At 41.2% G+C, this 16,501-nt stretch overlaps 2 protein-coding genes across 2 annotated transcripts, besides 6 other annotated features; one reads left to right on the top strand and one right to left on the bottom strand.

Moving 5' to 3' along the window:
* Positions 1 to 360: 360 nt before the first annotated feature.
* On the bottom strand, positions 361 to 4,032 carry PVX_117145 (hypothetical protein, conserved; the record flags this gene model as incomplete). The annotated part of the gene is made up of 1 exon (XM_001615674.1): positions 361 to 4,032. One exon carries the CDS (start codon positions 4,030 to 4,032, stop codon positions 361 to 363), a length of 3,672 nt encoding a protein of 1,223 aa, XP_001615724.1.
* Positions 2,401 to 2,423: a microsatellite.
* A 7,753-nt stretch (positions 4,033 to 11,785) lies between the features above and the next one.
* Positions 11,786 to 11,815: a microsatellite.
* A 1,170-nt stretch (positions 11,816 to 12,985) lies between these two features.
* Positions 12,986 to 13,005: a microsatellite.
* A 1,595-nt stretch (positions 13,006 to 14,600) lies between these two features.
* Positions 14,601 to 16,292, top strand: PVX_117140 (hypothetical protein). The gene is made up of 6 exons (XM_001615673.1): positions 14,601 to 14,990; positions 15,114 to 15,178; positions 15,350 to 15,409; positions 15,496 to 15,506; positions 15,727 to 15,802; positions 15,896 to 16,292. Exons 1-6 carry the CDS (start codon positions 14,872 to 14,874, stop codon positions 15,952 to 15,954), a joined length of 390 nt encoding a protein of 129 aa, XP_001615723.1. The 5' UTR covers positions 14,601 to 14,871; the 3' UTR covers positions 15,955 to 16,292.
* Positions 15,263 to 15,323: a microsatellite.
* Positions 15,918 to 15,938: a microsatellite.
* Positions 15,939 to 15,974: a microsatellite.
* Positions 16,293 to 16,501: the final 209 nt, after the last annotated feature.

Raw genomic sequence — 16,501 nt, 5'->3', positions numbered from 1 at the left:
TGGAGGGTAATAAATGGGAAGCCAAAAAAAAAGGAGAAAAAAAAGAGGGGATGGAGGGAGAGGCAGACATGTATAATGGGCTAAAAAAATGTACTGGAGGGGCGAAGAACAAAAGAGGGGGGGAGAAGAGGGACTAAACAAATGGGCTGACTGAATGAAAAAAAAAAAAAATAAAGCCAAACAGGTGGACCAAAAAAAAATAATCCGCGATCGGGTAAAGCGCATTATTGACAACTGGAGCCGTCGCTTCCCACTCGAACTGCCACTTCCAACTGGAGCCATCGCTTCCTACTCGAACTGCCACTTCCAACTGGAGCCGTCGCTTCCACTTCCACTTCCGCTTCCGCTTCCACCTCCACCTCACGCGTCGCCGTTCTCGAACGCGCCCTGCTTATTCCTATTCGGGTGCGCCTTCGCGTCGGGGCTGAGCCACTCGAAGTTTATTATGCTATTCAGCTTGGTGCACAAATTGTTGTGGTCGGCGAAATTCAGGTTCACCGCGTTCTTCTTTCCGTTCTGCGCCGCCTGTGGGTTCATAGCAAGTGAAGATTCTGCGCCCTCCGCTGCGGCAGGTGCTACTCCCGCTGCAACTCCAGGTGCCGCCCCTACTGCAACTCCAGGTGCTACTCCCTCTGCTACTCCAGGTGCTACTCCCTCTGCTACTCCAGGTGCCACCCCCGGTGCTGCACCCATTGCTCCTACCGCTACCTGGGGTAACACGACCTTACGGCCATCCTTCGGTCCCCTTTTCTTCTGCGCAGCCGCTCCATTGGCAGTAGCAGTCATAGGATTTGAGCCTCCACTGCTGCTCCCACCACTGCCGCTATTGTTCGCGCCACCATTGGTGTTACCACCGGTGAGACCCTTTTGCGCAAAGCCATTCGCCTGCTTGGCCATTTGTAGGGCATTATGCAAATCTGGCGCAGATGTACCGATGCTTGACTGGGGCTGGAAATGCAACTGCTTCTGAATGTCTTGCATATTAGGAGTTCCAGAAAAGGCAGATGAGGAGTGGGAGCTCTGTTTAGCATTCATTTCGATGTTCGCCGCCATATTTGTTGCATTTTGCGCAAGAGAATTCATCTGGTTATTATTTGTTGGCATGCAAAGGACGACACTGTTGGGGGATCCCAAATTTAGGGCACCACTACTGCTCGAAGCGCCGTTACCCGGAATGTGGTTTCCATCAATCGAACTGTCATTGTTAGTGTCGAGGCCATTCATTCGGTTGCTACTCGAGTTAGAGTTGCTGCCATTCCACGGTGCCATATAACTGTAACTCCCATCGTTCGCGGCGTTCGAATTGGCCGGGTTGTAATACACGCAGTAGTGCTTCTTCTGGTTCCTCAGGTGGGGCGGGCATTGGCAAGGCGAATTGCCGCTCATGTCGAAATTGGCATTGCCCCCATTCCCACTGCCGTTCCCGCCGCTTCTCCCGTTTGCGCCGCCACTCCCATCGCCGCTGACATGTTGCGCAGCTGCGTTCGCACCGGGGTCCACCCCCATCTCGCCCTTCCCGTTTGACATGCTGAGCATATTATTGGCTCCCTTTTTCCGGGCACCCATGTCTATCTTCTTGGCCAAATTCGACTCAGGCGAGCCACTACTAGGGTCACATAAATCACAAGGGTTGTTGTTTAAATTGTTGCAGAGGTTATTCTGAGAATGCTTCAGTTGGTTGATCCAGGAGGCGTTATCCGGGGAGCAGAAATTTAGCTCGTTCACCTCGTCACTTCGGCCGTCCCCTCCAGGTACGGAAGCTATGGAAGTCACTCCACCTGCGGCAGCCACTCCGCCACCCTTACTGCCACTGCCATCCTTCATGTCGCTGTTCAACCGGTGCACCATGTCGATCAAATGGGGGGAAATATTCCCCCGATAAGGGTCAAAATTGTAGTCATAATAGTTCGGCATGTTGGCCATATTGGGTAGGTTCGCCATATTGGGCAGGCTAGCCATATTAGATAGGTTAGCGATATTAGAGAGATTACTCATATTGGATAGATTGGCCATGCTTGATAGGCTGGCCATATTGGGTAGGCTGGCCATATTGGGTAGGCTGGCCATATTGGGTAGGCTGGCCATGTTAGGCAAGCTAACCATGTTGGCCATGCTGGCCATGTTCGCCATGTTCGCCATATTAGCCGCGTTGACCGCGTTGCTTGAGTCGTTCCCATTTTCGAACACATCACCCGCACCGTGGTTGGGCATATACAAGTGGGGGCCGGGGGACCCGCTGCCATTCATCGAATTGGCCGAGGCGTTACTGTTGGGGAGGTTGTTGCTACTCCCAATGGGGTTCACCCCGTTAGAGCTATTCACACCATTAGCATTAGCACTGTTAACCCCTCCGTTGGGGCTGTTCGCAGATGCCTTCATACCCCCCTGCCCAGAGCCATTGTTCTTCCCACTGCTATGCAAGTACTGGTGCTTATCTAAGTTGGCCATGCCCATATTCATATTATAATTTTGCCTAAAAAGGGCATTCATTAAAGTTTCTACGTCTTTATTGTGTAACCCTAAATTCTCTTCCAGTTTTAGAAGCTCAATGGCAGCATTGGTACTGCTCAGATTTCTATCAACGAAGTTTACGCTCCCTCCATTGGAGGCATTCCCTGCATTTCCGCTTCCAGCACCGCCCCCCGCTGCTCCCCCTGCCTGCATAACATTCGAATGAAACATCAAGTCGTTCAGGTAGAGCATATTATTACCACCGCCGCTTCCGCTGCCGTTGCCACCGCTGCCTCCACCGCTATTGTTGCTACCCCCGTTTACGTTACTCTTGGCACTGCTCAACATGTGCATGTTGCCTCCAAACATGGTGGGAGTAGCTCCCCCATTATGAATATACATCCCTCCCTGGTCTTGCATATTTTGGGCCATGCCTCCCATATTTGACGTGTTACCTAACGAGTTGTACGTACCGCTCATACCACTTCTATCATTTGGGGACATCCCTTGGAGGTTGAAATTCCTATTCATGTTCTGCATATAGAACCCGCGATTTAATGACATTAGCTGCATAGGGATTGGCGTTCCATTGGGGGCTCTTCCATTTAAGCTACTGGCCACATCGTTACCCAACATCCCTTGAAGCATCTCCTCATTTAATTGCTTCGTTTTATTCCTCTCTGTTTTATTTTTGGTCGATTTTTTTCTTCCGTTATTTTCTAGCGACTTCATAAATTCTACTGCTGCTAGACGGGCCTTTTCCTTATCCATGTTAAAGTGCTTGGGGTGAAAGGTTCTACTTCTTCTAGATGCCCCATCGTAGAAAAAAGCTAGCCAGGCACACATCCGCTTGTTCCAACTGACCCCTGGGTAACCGGACGAAGACGTCGAAACTTTTTCTTCCTTTTTTATGACTTTATTTGCTGAAGAGGCTCCTTTGGGTCTTCCTACTTTCTTCTTCACTACTTCGCCGGTTGCAGGCGAGGCGGACCCTTTTGCTGGCGGGTTGCTGCTTCCATTCGTCACGGGGTTGATCCCCAGGTTGGCGCCGCTGTGGCTGACACCCCCGTGACTCCCATTCGACATGGTGTTCACCACGGCACTGCTCGCCAACGTGTTCACCACGGTGTTCACCACAGTGTTCACCAAATTGTTGGCTAAAATGCTCGAGTCATTACTTGGCGGGCTCTTCATCGGGCCCATGTTTGCCCCGCTGCTGTTGCTGCCACTCTTGTTGCTATTGCCTTTCCCAAGGACGTTGCTCATGCCGTTTAAGCTGCCCGCACGTACCACGTTGCTTCCGTTTATGCTGCTCGTCCTTGCAGCGCCCACTGCGTTCAGGAGGCTGTTGTTCATCGGGTTCACAATGGTGTTGTTAATGGGGCTACCAACGGAGCTGCTCATCGGGTTGACAACCGCACCGTTCATGCTGCCAGTAAAAGCGCTCCCCATAGTGCTTCCCATGGTGCTTCCCACAGTGCTGCCCATCGCGCCCACCACAGAGGGGGATGCCGCCGCGCTCAAACTGCTACTCCCTTTGTTACTACCACCGTTCGCCGCTACCTTCCCGTCCATCGGCATAACTGCCGAATTGAACGTCTGATCTGTATTCGCAATTTCATCCATTTTTTTTTTTTTCTTCAACGTTGAATGTAGCACGTGGGCAGTTAAGAATTATATAACCATTACAAAGGGGTCCTTTTTTTTTTTTTTTTTTTTTTTTTGCAACTCTTCAGATGATGCCAATTGATAACAAAAAAGATGGTGGGTGTTCCTTTTTATTGCGCACGCAAAAAAGGCAGCAAAGATTGCGTAAAAAAAAAAAACAATAAAGAAGGCGAAAAAGATGGTGACAACGATAAAGATGACGAGGTGACGATAAAAGGGGCCGTTTCGCCTGCACACAGTCGTGGCAGAGATTAAATTCACACAGACGTGCGAAACGGCGCTGGGAGAGGCGTGACAAATATGTGCAGGTTCACCCGCGGGGTTGTAGGCGGCAACACGCTGCGTTGTATGGCGACAATACGCTGCGTTGTACCCTATGCAAGATGTTACGCGTGGTTAGAAGAAGCTGCAGTGCAAACCCATCTAACTGTCACACAACACTTTGGTATGCTGCCACATATGCAAAAAGGTACGCGCTGCTACACGTGGCGCCATACGTGCTACCATACTACACCGCGGTGTGGGGACTTACGCAATCGTACACGTGCGCCGTTGGGTAAATCAAAAAAGGGAGAAAAAAAAAAAAAAAAAAAAATATATGCACAGTGGGACAATACGCAGAGTGCGCGCAATAGGCACACGGTGTATAAAATGCAGCTTTACCCAAATTGACACGAAAAATCAATTAACAAGGTGACACTTTCAACATAAATAAATGACATAAAAAATGGTGCGTTTTATATTGCAATCCTAGCATGTACAGGCGTTGAATGCGCGTACGCTTCGGGGATGCATGTACTCGTAGGCAGTTACAAATGTATGCGTGTGCGCATAAATACATATATAACTATGCGTACATATACGAGCGTTAACTCTCAAACGCTTCTTTCCCCAGCATGCGCAACAACTGCCGACATGATACAGTATGGGTTTACCCAACAGATGGGGGGTATAACCTCACAGGTGATGCTCAAAAAGGGCTGCTTGTGTTTGTACGTATTTGTGCACATCTGTACGTACCTACACTATTTGTGTGTGCATTTGCACATGTGCTTATAAATGGGCTGCGTGAAATGTACATGTGTAAAAACAGGAGTACACCTCTGTGGCAGTTGAATTTAATTAAATAGGCATAAAAAAAGGGGTAAATAAAATGAGGGAAAATGAAAAAAATGGGGAAAAATTAAAACCAGTACACATTTATTTCGATAAACGGTTAAAAAGGGAAGATACACGCACTGTGGTGTTACATACCTGCATGGGCAGATGTTAAAAAATAAAAAATAAAAAAAAAAAAAGCAACACAGGGAGAGCCTACTCACATTACACATATATTGCACGCGCGTGTATAAATGTGCGCGTCTCCCGCTTTGTTAACAATACAGAAGAACAACCCTTCCTCATGCGGTGGAGAAATTTTCTCGCACAAAAAAAAGTAAAATCAAATGAATAGGCAAAGTGAGTAGCAAAATGAATAGGCAAAGTGAGTAGCAAAATGAATAGGCTACAATAAATAGGCTACAATAAATAGGCTACGATAAATAGGCTAAAATAATAGGCTAAAAAAATAGGCTAAAAAAATAGGCTAAAAAAATAGGCTAAAATAATAGGCTAAAATAATAGGCTAAAATAATAGGCTAAAATAATAGGCTAAAATAATAGGCTAAAATAATAGGCTAAAATAATAGGCTAAAATAAATAGGCTAAAGTAAAAAGGCTAAAATATACTACAATAAATAGGATAAAGTTAAACCTAATTAAATTAAAAACGAAGGCTCTTCAATTTATAAACTCAATTTCGCGTGCAGATGATTGTAAAAGCACAAATTACGCAAAAGTGAGGGCGCCCCGGCGTTGTAAGCGATGTACACGCATACACACGCGGCAAACGCGGGGATACAAATTTGGAGCTGGCCTCGAAAGTATAGTTACATAAACACTCGCATATGTAGGGCTATATACATTTCTTAGAAAAATAGCATAAAGCACACTTTGGTTGCGTAAAATTTTAAAAAAGTATTACAAACGACTGTTTTGACAGGTATAACGTGTAAAAACAGGAAAAAAAAAAAAAAAAGAAAAAAAAAAAAGAAAAAAAAAAGAGAAAAAAAAAAAATATGTTGTCTAAAAACGATGCATAAATTGCACACATAATAATACCCACATGTGCGCAGGCGTATAGGTGTGTATAGTGACACTGCGGCGTGACTTTATGTGGCGCCGGTATTGGTCCGCACACATACATATAACGCGTACATAAGCATATGCACATATAAGCATATAGGCATATATACATACAAGCTTATATACATATACGCACATGCGCAAATATACGTACCACGTGTGCAGACTATTACGCGCAGTGCTCATACATTCGCACCTATGAGCACATCCAAAAAAGCAAGCCGCCTTACACGCCAGTGCGGTTGCAATTTTCTCTGTTGCAAGTTAGATGAACTTGCTTTTTTTTTCATTCATCTGCTTTTTTTCTTTTTCATATGCTCACTGGTCGCGACACAAATATGCGTACATATACATATGCATAAATAACATATGTACACGTAACATATGCATACGTAACATGTGTACACATAACATACGTACATGTACACGAAAAAATTAACACGCCATGGTGACTTTCTTCTTTTCCTCTTCCCTCAAATGGTTCGTGAAAATTTACATTCAAAAGGGGAAAAAAAATGGCACATCTCGTGCGGTGAAAGGGGGCGCAAAATGTACGTTCGCACGTTGAAACGTTTTTTAAAAGATGAAAAAATGGGAAAAAAAAATGAAAAAAGATGAAAACATGTAAAGATATGCAAAAAAAAGGTAAATGAATATGCGCAAAAATATGCAAATAAATATACTTAAAAATATGCAGATAAATATATGCAGATAAATATATGCAGATAAATATATGCAGATAATATATGCAAATAAATATACTTAAAAATATGCAGATAATATATGCAAATAAATATACTTAAAAATATGCAGATAAATATATGCAGATAAATATATGCAGATAAATATATGCAGATAATATATGCAAATAAATATACTTAAAAATATGCAGATAATATATGCAAATAAATATACTTAAAAATATGCAGATAAATATATGCAGATAAATATATGCAGATAAATATATGCAGATAATATATGCAAATAAATATACTTAAAAATATGCAGATAATATATGCAAATAAATATACTTAAAAATATGCAGATAATATATGCAAATAAATATACTTAAAAATATGCAGATAATATATGCAAATAAATATACTTAAAAAAGGCAAATATATATACGCAAATGTACTTAAAAATATGCGAAAAAAGAAAACAACCTCAACGCGTACACTCGGGCACACGCACCTACGTACCTACATACGAATATACACAACTGCGTTGCACGTACGTCTATGTTCCAGGTACACTACAGCGCTTTTTCGCCTTTGCTGCACTTGCACTGGTCCTTCTTTGCCCCTTGTGCGCTCAAAAAGGGGGAAGTAGAAAAAACACAAGCGCGGTGTGCTGCTCTACCAGAGTCGCTCTCCCGAAGAATTACAAGTGACGAATGGGAGTTTTATTGCCTCCCCGTTTGGGGGGTACGCTGCGTATAAGTATGGGTACGTAACGCGGGTGCGTGATTACACAAGTGCATTCTCACGAATGCATACACGCACACAGCACACAGGGGAACTTTATGTGCGTATTGTATGCGAAAGTGCACGGCACCAGCGGGTCTATAAAAAGCTTTTCAACCCGTGCAGGTGTGCACGCGGTGTACGCGTCGCTTAAGTGGACGTGCGCATGGACGATTTGCCATGTACGCACGTGTGCACATATGTATATATGTACGTATATATGTATGTATATATTATGTATATATGTATATATGCATGTATGTACACTGGTGGATGAACGCAAAAAAGTCGTGCACTTAAATGTATATGTATATATATATGTATATGTATGTACAGTACCGCGCGTGCATTCACGTAACATACGCACATATGCTACAAAACGTGCAATGCGTGCAATACGCACGATATGCATACCGCGCCTTGCGTACGCGTGTGTCACTCGAGGGCGGGTTGACACGCGTGCGGACTACATACCTATGCATGTAGTGTACGAGTACATGTACATGAATTGTTTGAACGAAAAAAAAAAAATGCGCGACTCGTACATATACACGCGGGGCGCGTATGTGCTTGGCGTGACATCAGAAGTGGTGCGTGTATAAATGTATACAGTACATATGTAAAAGGTACATATGTACATATATATATATGTAATATATATGTTATACGCAGGGGCACACAAGCGAACATGTGTGAGTGGATGCATATAAAGTGTACAGGAACGCGCGGGCATGTACAAAGGCGTACAAGCGCGCACGAACGAGTACGAACAAGCACATGTATGTATAAATGCTATACATACATGTACGTGTATAACGACTTATATACATCCACATGCATATATATATACGTACATGTGAAAAGTACGCATATATACATGACTGCGAGGCGTACGTCAGTACATAAATATGTATATATATATATATATATATATATATACATACGTATACATGTACATGTATATTTATATATATATATATATATATATATTATACAGCTTTTTTCTTCAACATGTAAAGGTAACACTTAAATGACACTTGACGCATTTAAATCGCTTGTTGTGATTTGAAATTAAAAAATCATGCATTCCAAAACAGCATGTAATTAATTTGCGCAACAAAAATATATATTTTTCAGCTTCACTTAATTAAAAAATGCATCACCAATTTTTTTTCATCCCAATATATATATATATGTAAAAGAGGGGGGTATATATAAATACGCAATAAATATATAATATATATATATGTATATATATACATACGCATTATACGCATATACGTGTACAGTACATGTTTATATATAACTCAATTATTTTTCTCTCTACAAATAACTTTTTCGTCGAATTGAGTGGCTCGCGATTTTATATATAAACGGAAGTGAGCGTACATAAAAAATATATAAATGCGTAGGCAAACATATATATAATATATATGTAAATAAGTAAATAAATTTATGTACTGTTCACAGCGCTATCACATAACTTTTGCTCAGCCCCACGAGCTGCGTGCGCCCCGCACCCAATTTTTCAGGTATAATTTGTGCAGTTATATACGTACTTATATATACGTGCTTATACGTACATATATATACACTATATATGTACCTATTTTTGCGCGCTTGCGCTTTAGTTGGTATATATATTTATACGTACTTGCTGGTTGGCATTTCGCCACGTTTACCGCCGCGCGCTTATTTACATATACATACGGCGTATTTATTATGTGCCTTTTGCTAGGTACCTTCTGCTAGGTACCTTCTGCGAGGCACCTGCTTGTGCCTTTTCTTTTTCGTAGAACCTGCCCTTATCCAGCTTTTCGCATAAGCGCTCTTCTGCATGCACGGCTTGGCTAATTTTTTTCAAGCTGCATGCAGAGCCTTTATAAAAAGAGATGCCCCGCGGCGCCCATACAGAAGTGTATATTATATGCATATATATATGTACATTCGCGCAACTTAAATATATTATATATACATTTTTGCTGCAAAGTGTGCCTCACAATTGGTAATTTTTTCCCCAAATGCATAATCACGGTAAAAATAAAAAACGCTTCTTTCAAGCAGCTGAGAGACAACTGCAGCGAGTTGGTCCAAATCGTTATACCGGCTGTGCGCTGCACGATTTCAGCTCGAGCTCTACACGCGTACGTATGCAAATAGGTACGTATAAACATATGCGCAGGTCGCGTATACATATGTTTATTCGCAAAATGCACATGGAGCGGTCATGTGCCTTACAATGTTGGGTTTACACTCTTGAGCATGTAATTACGCGTGCATCAAAGAAACATCAAATGGGGCTCTCTTGCCCACCAAGCTGTTGCGATGCAAAATCTTTAAAAATTTGAAAAAAAAAAAAAATTCACAAAAATTGCATTATTATACATGCAAATAGGCAAAAAATAAAAGGTACTACGTAGACATAGAACGTAAAAAAAATTGACAGAAAAAAAAAAAAATAATCACATCGCAAAAGAAACACTGACGTAAAAGTGTTACCATGTGGTGATCGATTTTTACAAAATGTGCATAGCCGGTTGGCAAAAGTATTTGCGCCTTTGCTAAGCCTATAACGATTGTATACGTAAAACGCGCAGGACTTAAAAAGAGAAAAAAAAAAAAAAAAAAATTAAATATAGGGAGATTATCACGTTACATGTTCATAAAATTATAAACACGTGAAAGTGTACTGGGTTGTTATTATAAATCATAACGCGCACTCCCTCACGTGTAACATAACATTAAATGACGTTAAATAACGTTTTAATAGGTTGCTACTCACGCGGTAAAGTGAAAAGGAAAACATTCTTGCTTTCGCATAAGGGGGTAAAAAACTTAACGCGGAAAAAAGATGCATAACGAGCATGTACATGTGAATAAAACGCAAAAGGAAGATACCAAAAAAAAAAAAAAAGGAGCTTCCTACAATTGTGTAAAATTAGTGGTCACCTTTTCGTGCGCACAGCAGACATACAAACACGGGGATTGCGGAAATAAAAAAAAAAAAAAAATTACACCACACGGACGGTTATGTACACATATATACACACAACAAGAATTAAAAGTTACTCCTTAGTGCATCACTTTCGTGGGTCCTACATTTTTTCCGCTTCTTCAGCGTTTTTTTTTTTTTTTTTTAATAAAAAATTTAGTCCCCAAATGTGCATAAATTATGTGTACATAGTAGGAGCTTACGCGAGGGCGTGCCCATTTTTAGCGAACGAAATGGAACGTACTGTTCCGTTTTGAAGCGAGAAATGCAAATACATACACGTAAAGCAGAAAAATTATAACATTTGACAAATGGCACAACATAATGAGGCTACACGGAAGTACATTTGTGTGTACTACGTAGATAAGTATTTTTTTAATGTACTATGTGAATCCCACTTGCTACGCGCATTTCACGTAAAGGCAACTCGCTTTCTTAGTGGTGATTATTCGTCCTGGGGGCTTCTTACATTTTAACGCATTTTAGTTTGTTCTATTTATGCATATGCGTACACACGTGCGTGAGCATTCTTCGAGCATTGACAATTCGTACATTTGCACGCGCGTTAATCAAACTTCTTTTTTTTTTACGCAAATAAAAATAGTGCATGAACTTGTGCAATACGTAAATATCAAATATTTTTTTGTAAATCTCCCCAATTGAGACACATCACAAAAATTGTTTGCCAAACGGGTAGACGCAGAAACGTGCGCAGCAGTTGTACATCCGCAGGTGCGCATACGTTTTGGCGCAAAAAAAATATGCACACTTATTGGTAACAAAAAAGAAAAAAAAAAAAAAAAGTGGTACTCTTTTCTCCGTGTTATCTTTAAAGGAACATACTAAAATGACGCTTTAAAGTAGCACCAAAACGGGGGGAAAGGATAAAACAAAACAAATGAGCAAACGAAGTATACAAAAAAAAAAAAAAAAAAAAGTTAAGGCGCAGAAGCAACCTGTGACCAAATGAAACGCACGAAACGTGATGAAATGGGAATCACAGAAGGGGATTAAAGACAAGGGGAAGAAATGTGCAGCCTTCGCACATGTACAAACGTGACCATGTCCCCATGAACACATGAAAAGGGAAAGAAAATGCTCACTCACGCGTCTACACGTACGCAATGAGCATTTGCATCTTCTTGGGGATAGCACTCTTTCGATAAAGCGAAATGCAACGAAAGTTCCCCAACATGAAATCTTTGCTAATACAAAAAAAAAAAAAAAAGTCGCGGAGTTAACTTTTCACCTGACCAGCAAGGTAAATAATAAATGAAAAAAAAAAAAAAAAAAAAAAAAAAGCTCATTTAGCTGTTATGGCAATTTTCGCAGAATGGGATTAGTTACACATAACTACTCAGATTGACAACAAAAAATTGACTCATTAGTGGGTGAGATGGAAAGAAAAATAAGGCATTGTTTTGTTCATTTTGCGTGTAGAATAAACACACTCGAGGGTTTTTAATTACGACGCGCTCTTCATCAAAGAGAAGAGCATATATGCTGTTTATTGTGGATTTTTTACGCCACCAAAAAAGGGGGAAAAAAAAAAATCCAAATGAACAAGCAAATTCAAGCCGAGCAAAACCAAGCAACGTGGCTGCACCCCCACACGCAAAAATGCAAAGCCTTCATTTTTAAAATTTAAATGTACAAGCAGCTTCCCGAAAAAGTGGAATCAAGGAAAAAAAAAAAAGGCATAACCATAGGTATGTATATATATATATATATACATATATATATATTTATATATAGTTTTTTTTTCTTTTTTCTTCTAATGAAGGGGGGCTTTTTTTTAAATTCCTTGTAAAGATAGTTCCACTTTGAATTTAAGAAAAAGTATAACATTCTACAAAAAAGTAACTGCAATTTAAAAAAAAAAAAAAGGTAAGCCCGCCACTATACATCATGTGGCATGGTACGTAGTTGTACACATTTGACTAAACCAAGTCACTACAACGAAATGGTAGTAGCTAATTGGCGTTTCGTACTAGTACAAATACACATGACCGAGTATAATTCTTTTCTTTTTTTTTTTTACTTGCCCCCATTTAATAAATTTAAAAGTTAGCTTTTTTTTTTTTCTGAGAAAGGGCTCCTCTTTCCTTTGCCCCCCTTTTTTTCCCTCATTTTTTTTTTTTTTACACCATATAAGCGGTACAATCAGCATTAGTACATTTGAAATGGAGAAGTTGCAAAATCGCAATTCTTAAGTTTTTTTTTTTTTTAGAAGAAACAGAAAAAAAAAAAAAAATTCCCTGTGTGTAGGTAAACATATGTACGCTAATGAACATTCCTCCCACCCCCCTCTCTCGAAATGGCGATCTTAAAAGTAAACCAAGTTCGTTGTTCATTTTGTTTTGTAGAATGTTTAGCCCTTTTCCAGTGGTGAAGTCCCACTTGGGTACTCCCCGCGAGAGGCAAATATTAAAAAAGATGCTCTGTACACCTATTCTTATGCCGTTGGCAGAAGGTTTTGCCCTATGTAGAAAAGTACACCGTGTTAATGTACACAAGGGATTTTTTTTTTTTTTTTTTTTTCCAATTCTTAGTGGTCCCTTTTTTAACACGAAAAAGGCACATATAAACGCGCTGCCCCCCTTTTTTCTTCCGCAAGGGGAAAAAAAAAAGGGATTACCAAAATGTAAAGGAAAGATACGTTCATAACATTTCGATGAAATGTTGAGAGCAGATCAGAAGAAGTTATTCACCCGAAGGGGATAAGTAACCATATTTCGGTTGCATCGCAGCTTTTTTATAGTTACCCTCCTTCTGAGGTAAAGGAATGCCGCTCAGTATTTAATATTTTTTTACCCCTTTTCGACAAAGCTGATGCTTCTGCTTGGTGAAATGGAAAGGAAAAAGTCAAAAGAGTTATCCAGTAATTACCACTCTGTTTTATGGTCTCTACTTTTTATCAACACGGCTGTATCGGCAGAGTGCCTCATTAGTGGGTTTATACAAGGTGGTGCAGAAGGCGGACACGAGTCCATCCTTCTATACACGTGTGTGTATGCACTTGTCTGAATGGCAAAACGGCGAAGTGGCATCCCATCTTCCCCGCGTAAGGAAAAAATGCTCAACAAAATGGTGTTCTTTTTATTTACTTTTCCCCTTTTCAAAAAAAAAATTAACGGCTTTGTAAAGCGAACGTGAACAAAGCGAATTTTACCCCTCACGCTAATCTGTTTTGCAAGAAAAAAGGTAGCTACGCATGTGGGCAAATACCCGTTCGGAGGAAGCCAACGCGGGAAAATAGCAAAATGGGAAGGGCACTCAGTCTGCGCATGTGACCGTTGGTTGTTCCTCTTTTTTTTAACCCCTTAATTGTGTTTTTGAAAGTTACGCAAGAGGAATTATTTTTTTTTTTTTTTTTTTTATTTTATTTATTTATTTTTTTTTTTTTTTTGCAATTGGCTAGCCAATCCATTGGGCACATTTCGAAACAGCGCAAATGCATCATTCTGCAGAGGGCGGGAAAGAAATGCCTTTTCGCCACTTTGTTTTTACACCAAATGGAAAAAGCAACATTCGCCTATTTGCACGACTCATTTGGTATGCCATTTTGTGCGTTGTGTAAAGAAAAAAAAAAAAGAAAAAAATATGTACTCACAATGTAGGCGTATGTACGCGGGTACACTTCACCAATGTGAAAAGGGAAAAAAAAGGATTGAAGCCACTACGGTTAGGGAGCCTTCTATGTGACGCTTCCGAAGTGTGTATATACACCGCGTGTACTCTGTTGTGTAAAATGTATTGGGGAAAAATGTCTCCATTTGTGCCTTTGGATTGCCTCCATTGCGGAAAGGGGCAGCCACAAAAGGGGAAATAAAATCGCGAGGAAGGTCATGCTGAAAATATTTCTATCAAAGAGGCACTCAGCTGAAAGGAGTAACTGCTCGGGTTGCACATTTTGAGTCATTTTCCCAACTTACGCATTTCCCCCACCCACACGGCTGCGAGGCATAAGACGCTTAATGCAAATGTCCCAAATAAACACGGGGTAGTGGAAACGAATAAACGATAGTAATAGAAAGAGCTAAAAAAAAAAAAAAATAAATAAATCCCAAAGGAAAGAAAAAAACTAACCGGTAAGCGAACGAGTAAAAAATGCTGAAAGCAATCGTGCCGCTGCTCCTCCTGTTGGCGCTCGCCTTCACCCAAACGGTTAGACTCCAAAGAACGAGCGATGTCCCCCTGATCAATTACCAAATGATCCCTTCGCAAAGGTAGCACTAAACCATGGAAATAAATACACCTTATTTCTCAAAATGAAAAAAACGCTACGCACAGTGTGCACTCAAAAGGTGCCTGGACAGCGCGCGTCACTAGTGACCTTTCTTGTGTGTCAGATGGAAGGTGTCCGCAAAGGAGTTGGTGAAGTTGAAGGAAAAATTGAAGATTTTTGTGGCGGCAGGTTACTTAGAGAGAGAAAAAAAAGACCACTAAAGGAATGCATGCGAAGAGAAGGCGTCCAGAAAGTGGAACACCTCCACGGGGGTGCCACGTGTGCGTAAAAGTGGCCCCCCACCAGCACACCGCAAACACACCGCCAGCATACACCTGACTCGTTCCTTTAACTTTCCAGAAATTCAGAAAGAGGGATCCATTCTGCTTCGAAAATACTACAAGGAATTTTACCCATCAGGTACTTTTTCCGCGCCCCCTTGGAGCGTTTTTTTTAGCCAAAACGGTGTTGCATAAATAGTGTTTTTTTTTTTTTTTTTCGAGCAGATGAACAAGCGGTAAAAACCAAATGGGCGCATTTCAATTTTGCAATATGATGAGGAGAAACAGTCCTATGTTTTGTGCTCCCCGCGAGTTTAAATTTTTGCCCCTTGGGGGATGTCACCATTTATTTAGAGGAGCCTACATGCGTTGATGTGCTGATGCGTTGATGCGTCGTTGTGTGTAGATACTACTTTCCTTATGAGGAGTCATTTCTCCCTTTCCTTTTGCGCGTAGGATGAAGCCGAGTCTGGGGAATCTCCCCCGGAAAAGGAAACTGAGGACGCGCCTCCCTCTGAAAAGGCAGATATGGGTAGAGGAACGAGTGCGCCATAGCGCATATATAATTGCGTGTTAAACTTTATTCCGCAGGTTGCATCATACGTGGCATGCCTTTTCTTTGCAGGCGACCAGGACGAGGCGAGTGATTCCTTCGATGTAAACGGCCCTGTACAATTAATTTAAATTTTGTGGAAAGGAACGAAAAAAAAAAGGGTCAATCTGTTTTGTCACTGTTTGTGATGTTCGCGTGCACATATACGTGCGCCGTTTCTTTTGTTCCATTTGTTTTGTTCCATCTGTTCGATTTGTTTTATTTTATTTTATTTTTTTTTTTTTTCCCATTTTGACACGTTAACGTGGTAAGAGTGTGACATGCAAACGTCACATGCGGACGTTTCTTGGCTCCCACATGTGCCGCTATGCTTAACTATTTGCAAAAATGGAAAAAACGCACAGCCGGCCTTCTCCCCATGCAGTGTTCGCAACGTAATCATCCGCGCGCAGATTCGCGTGTGCACATAATCGAACAGCGGCCTGCAACACGTAAAATTATATAAAAAGTGTGTACACTGTAAAAATATTGTGTGAGTGGGCCCCCGGGGAGTATATACCCATGGCTGTCCTGTACGAAGGTTTAAACGGCAAAAAAAGGCCATCACACACATGTTATGCTGCAAATGTGGGGAAAGGCTACAACATCGCCCGCTTCCTCACCGCTTCCTCACCGCTT

This window comes from Plasmodium vivax, chromosome 12, assembly GCF_000002415.2.
Source record: "Plasmodium vivax chromosome 12, whole genome shotgun sequence".
NCBI lineage: Eukaryota > Apicomplexa > Aconoidasida > Haemosporida > Plasmodiidae > Plasmodium > Plasmodium vivax.
Note: the sequence above shows the minus strand (reverse complement) of the source record. Positions and strands in the feature narration are given on the sequence as shown.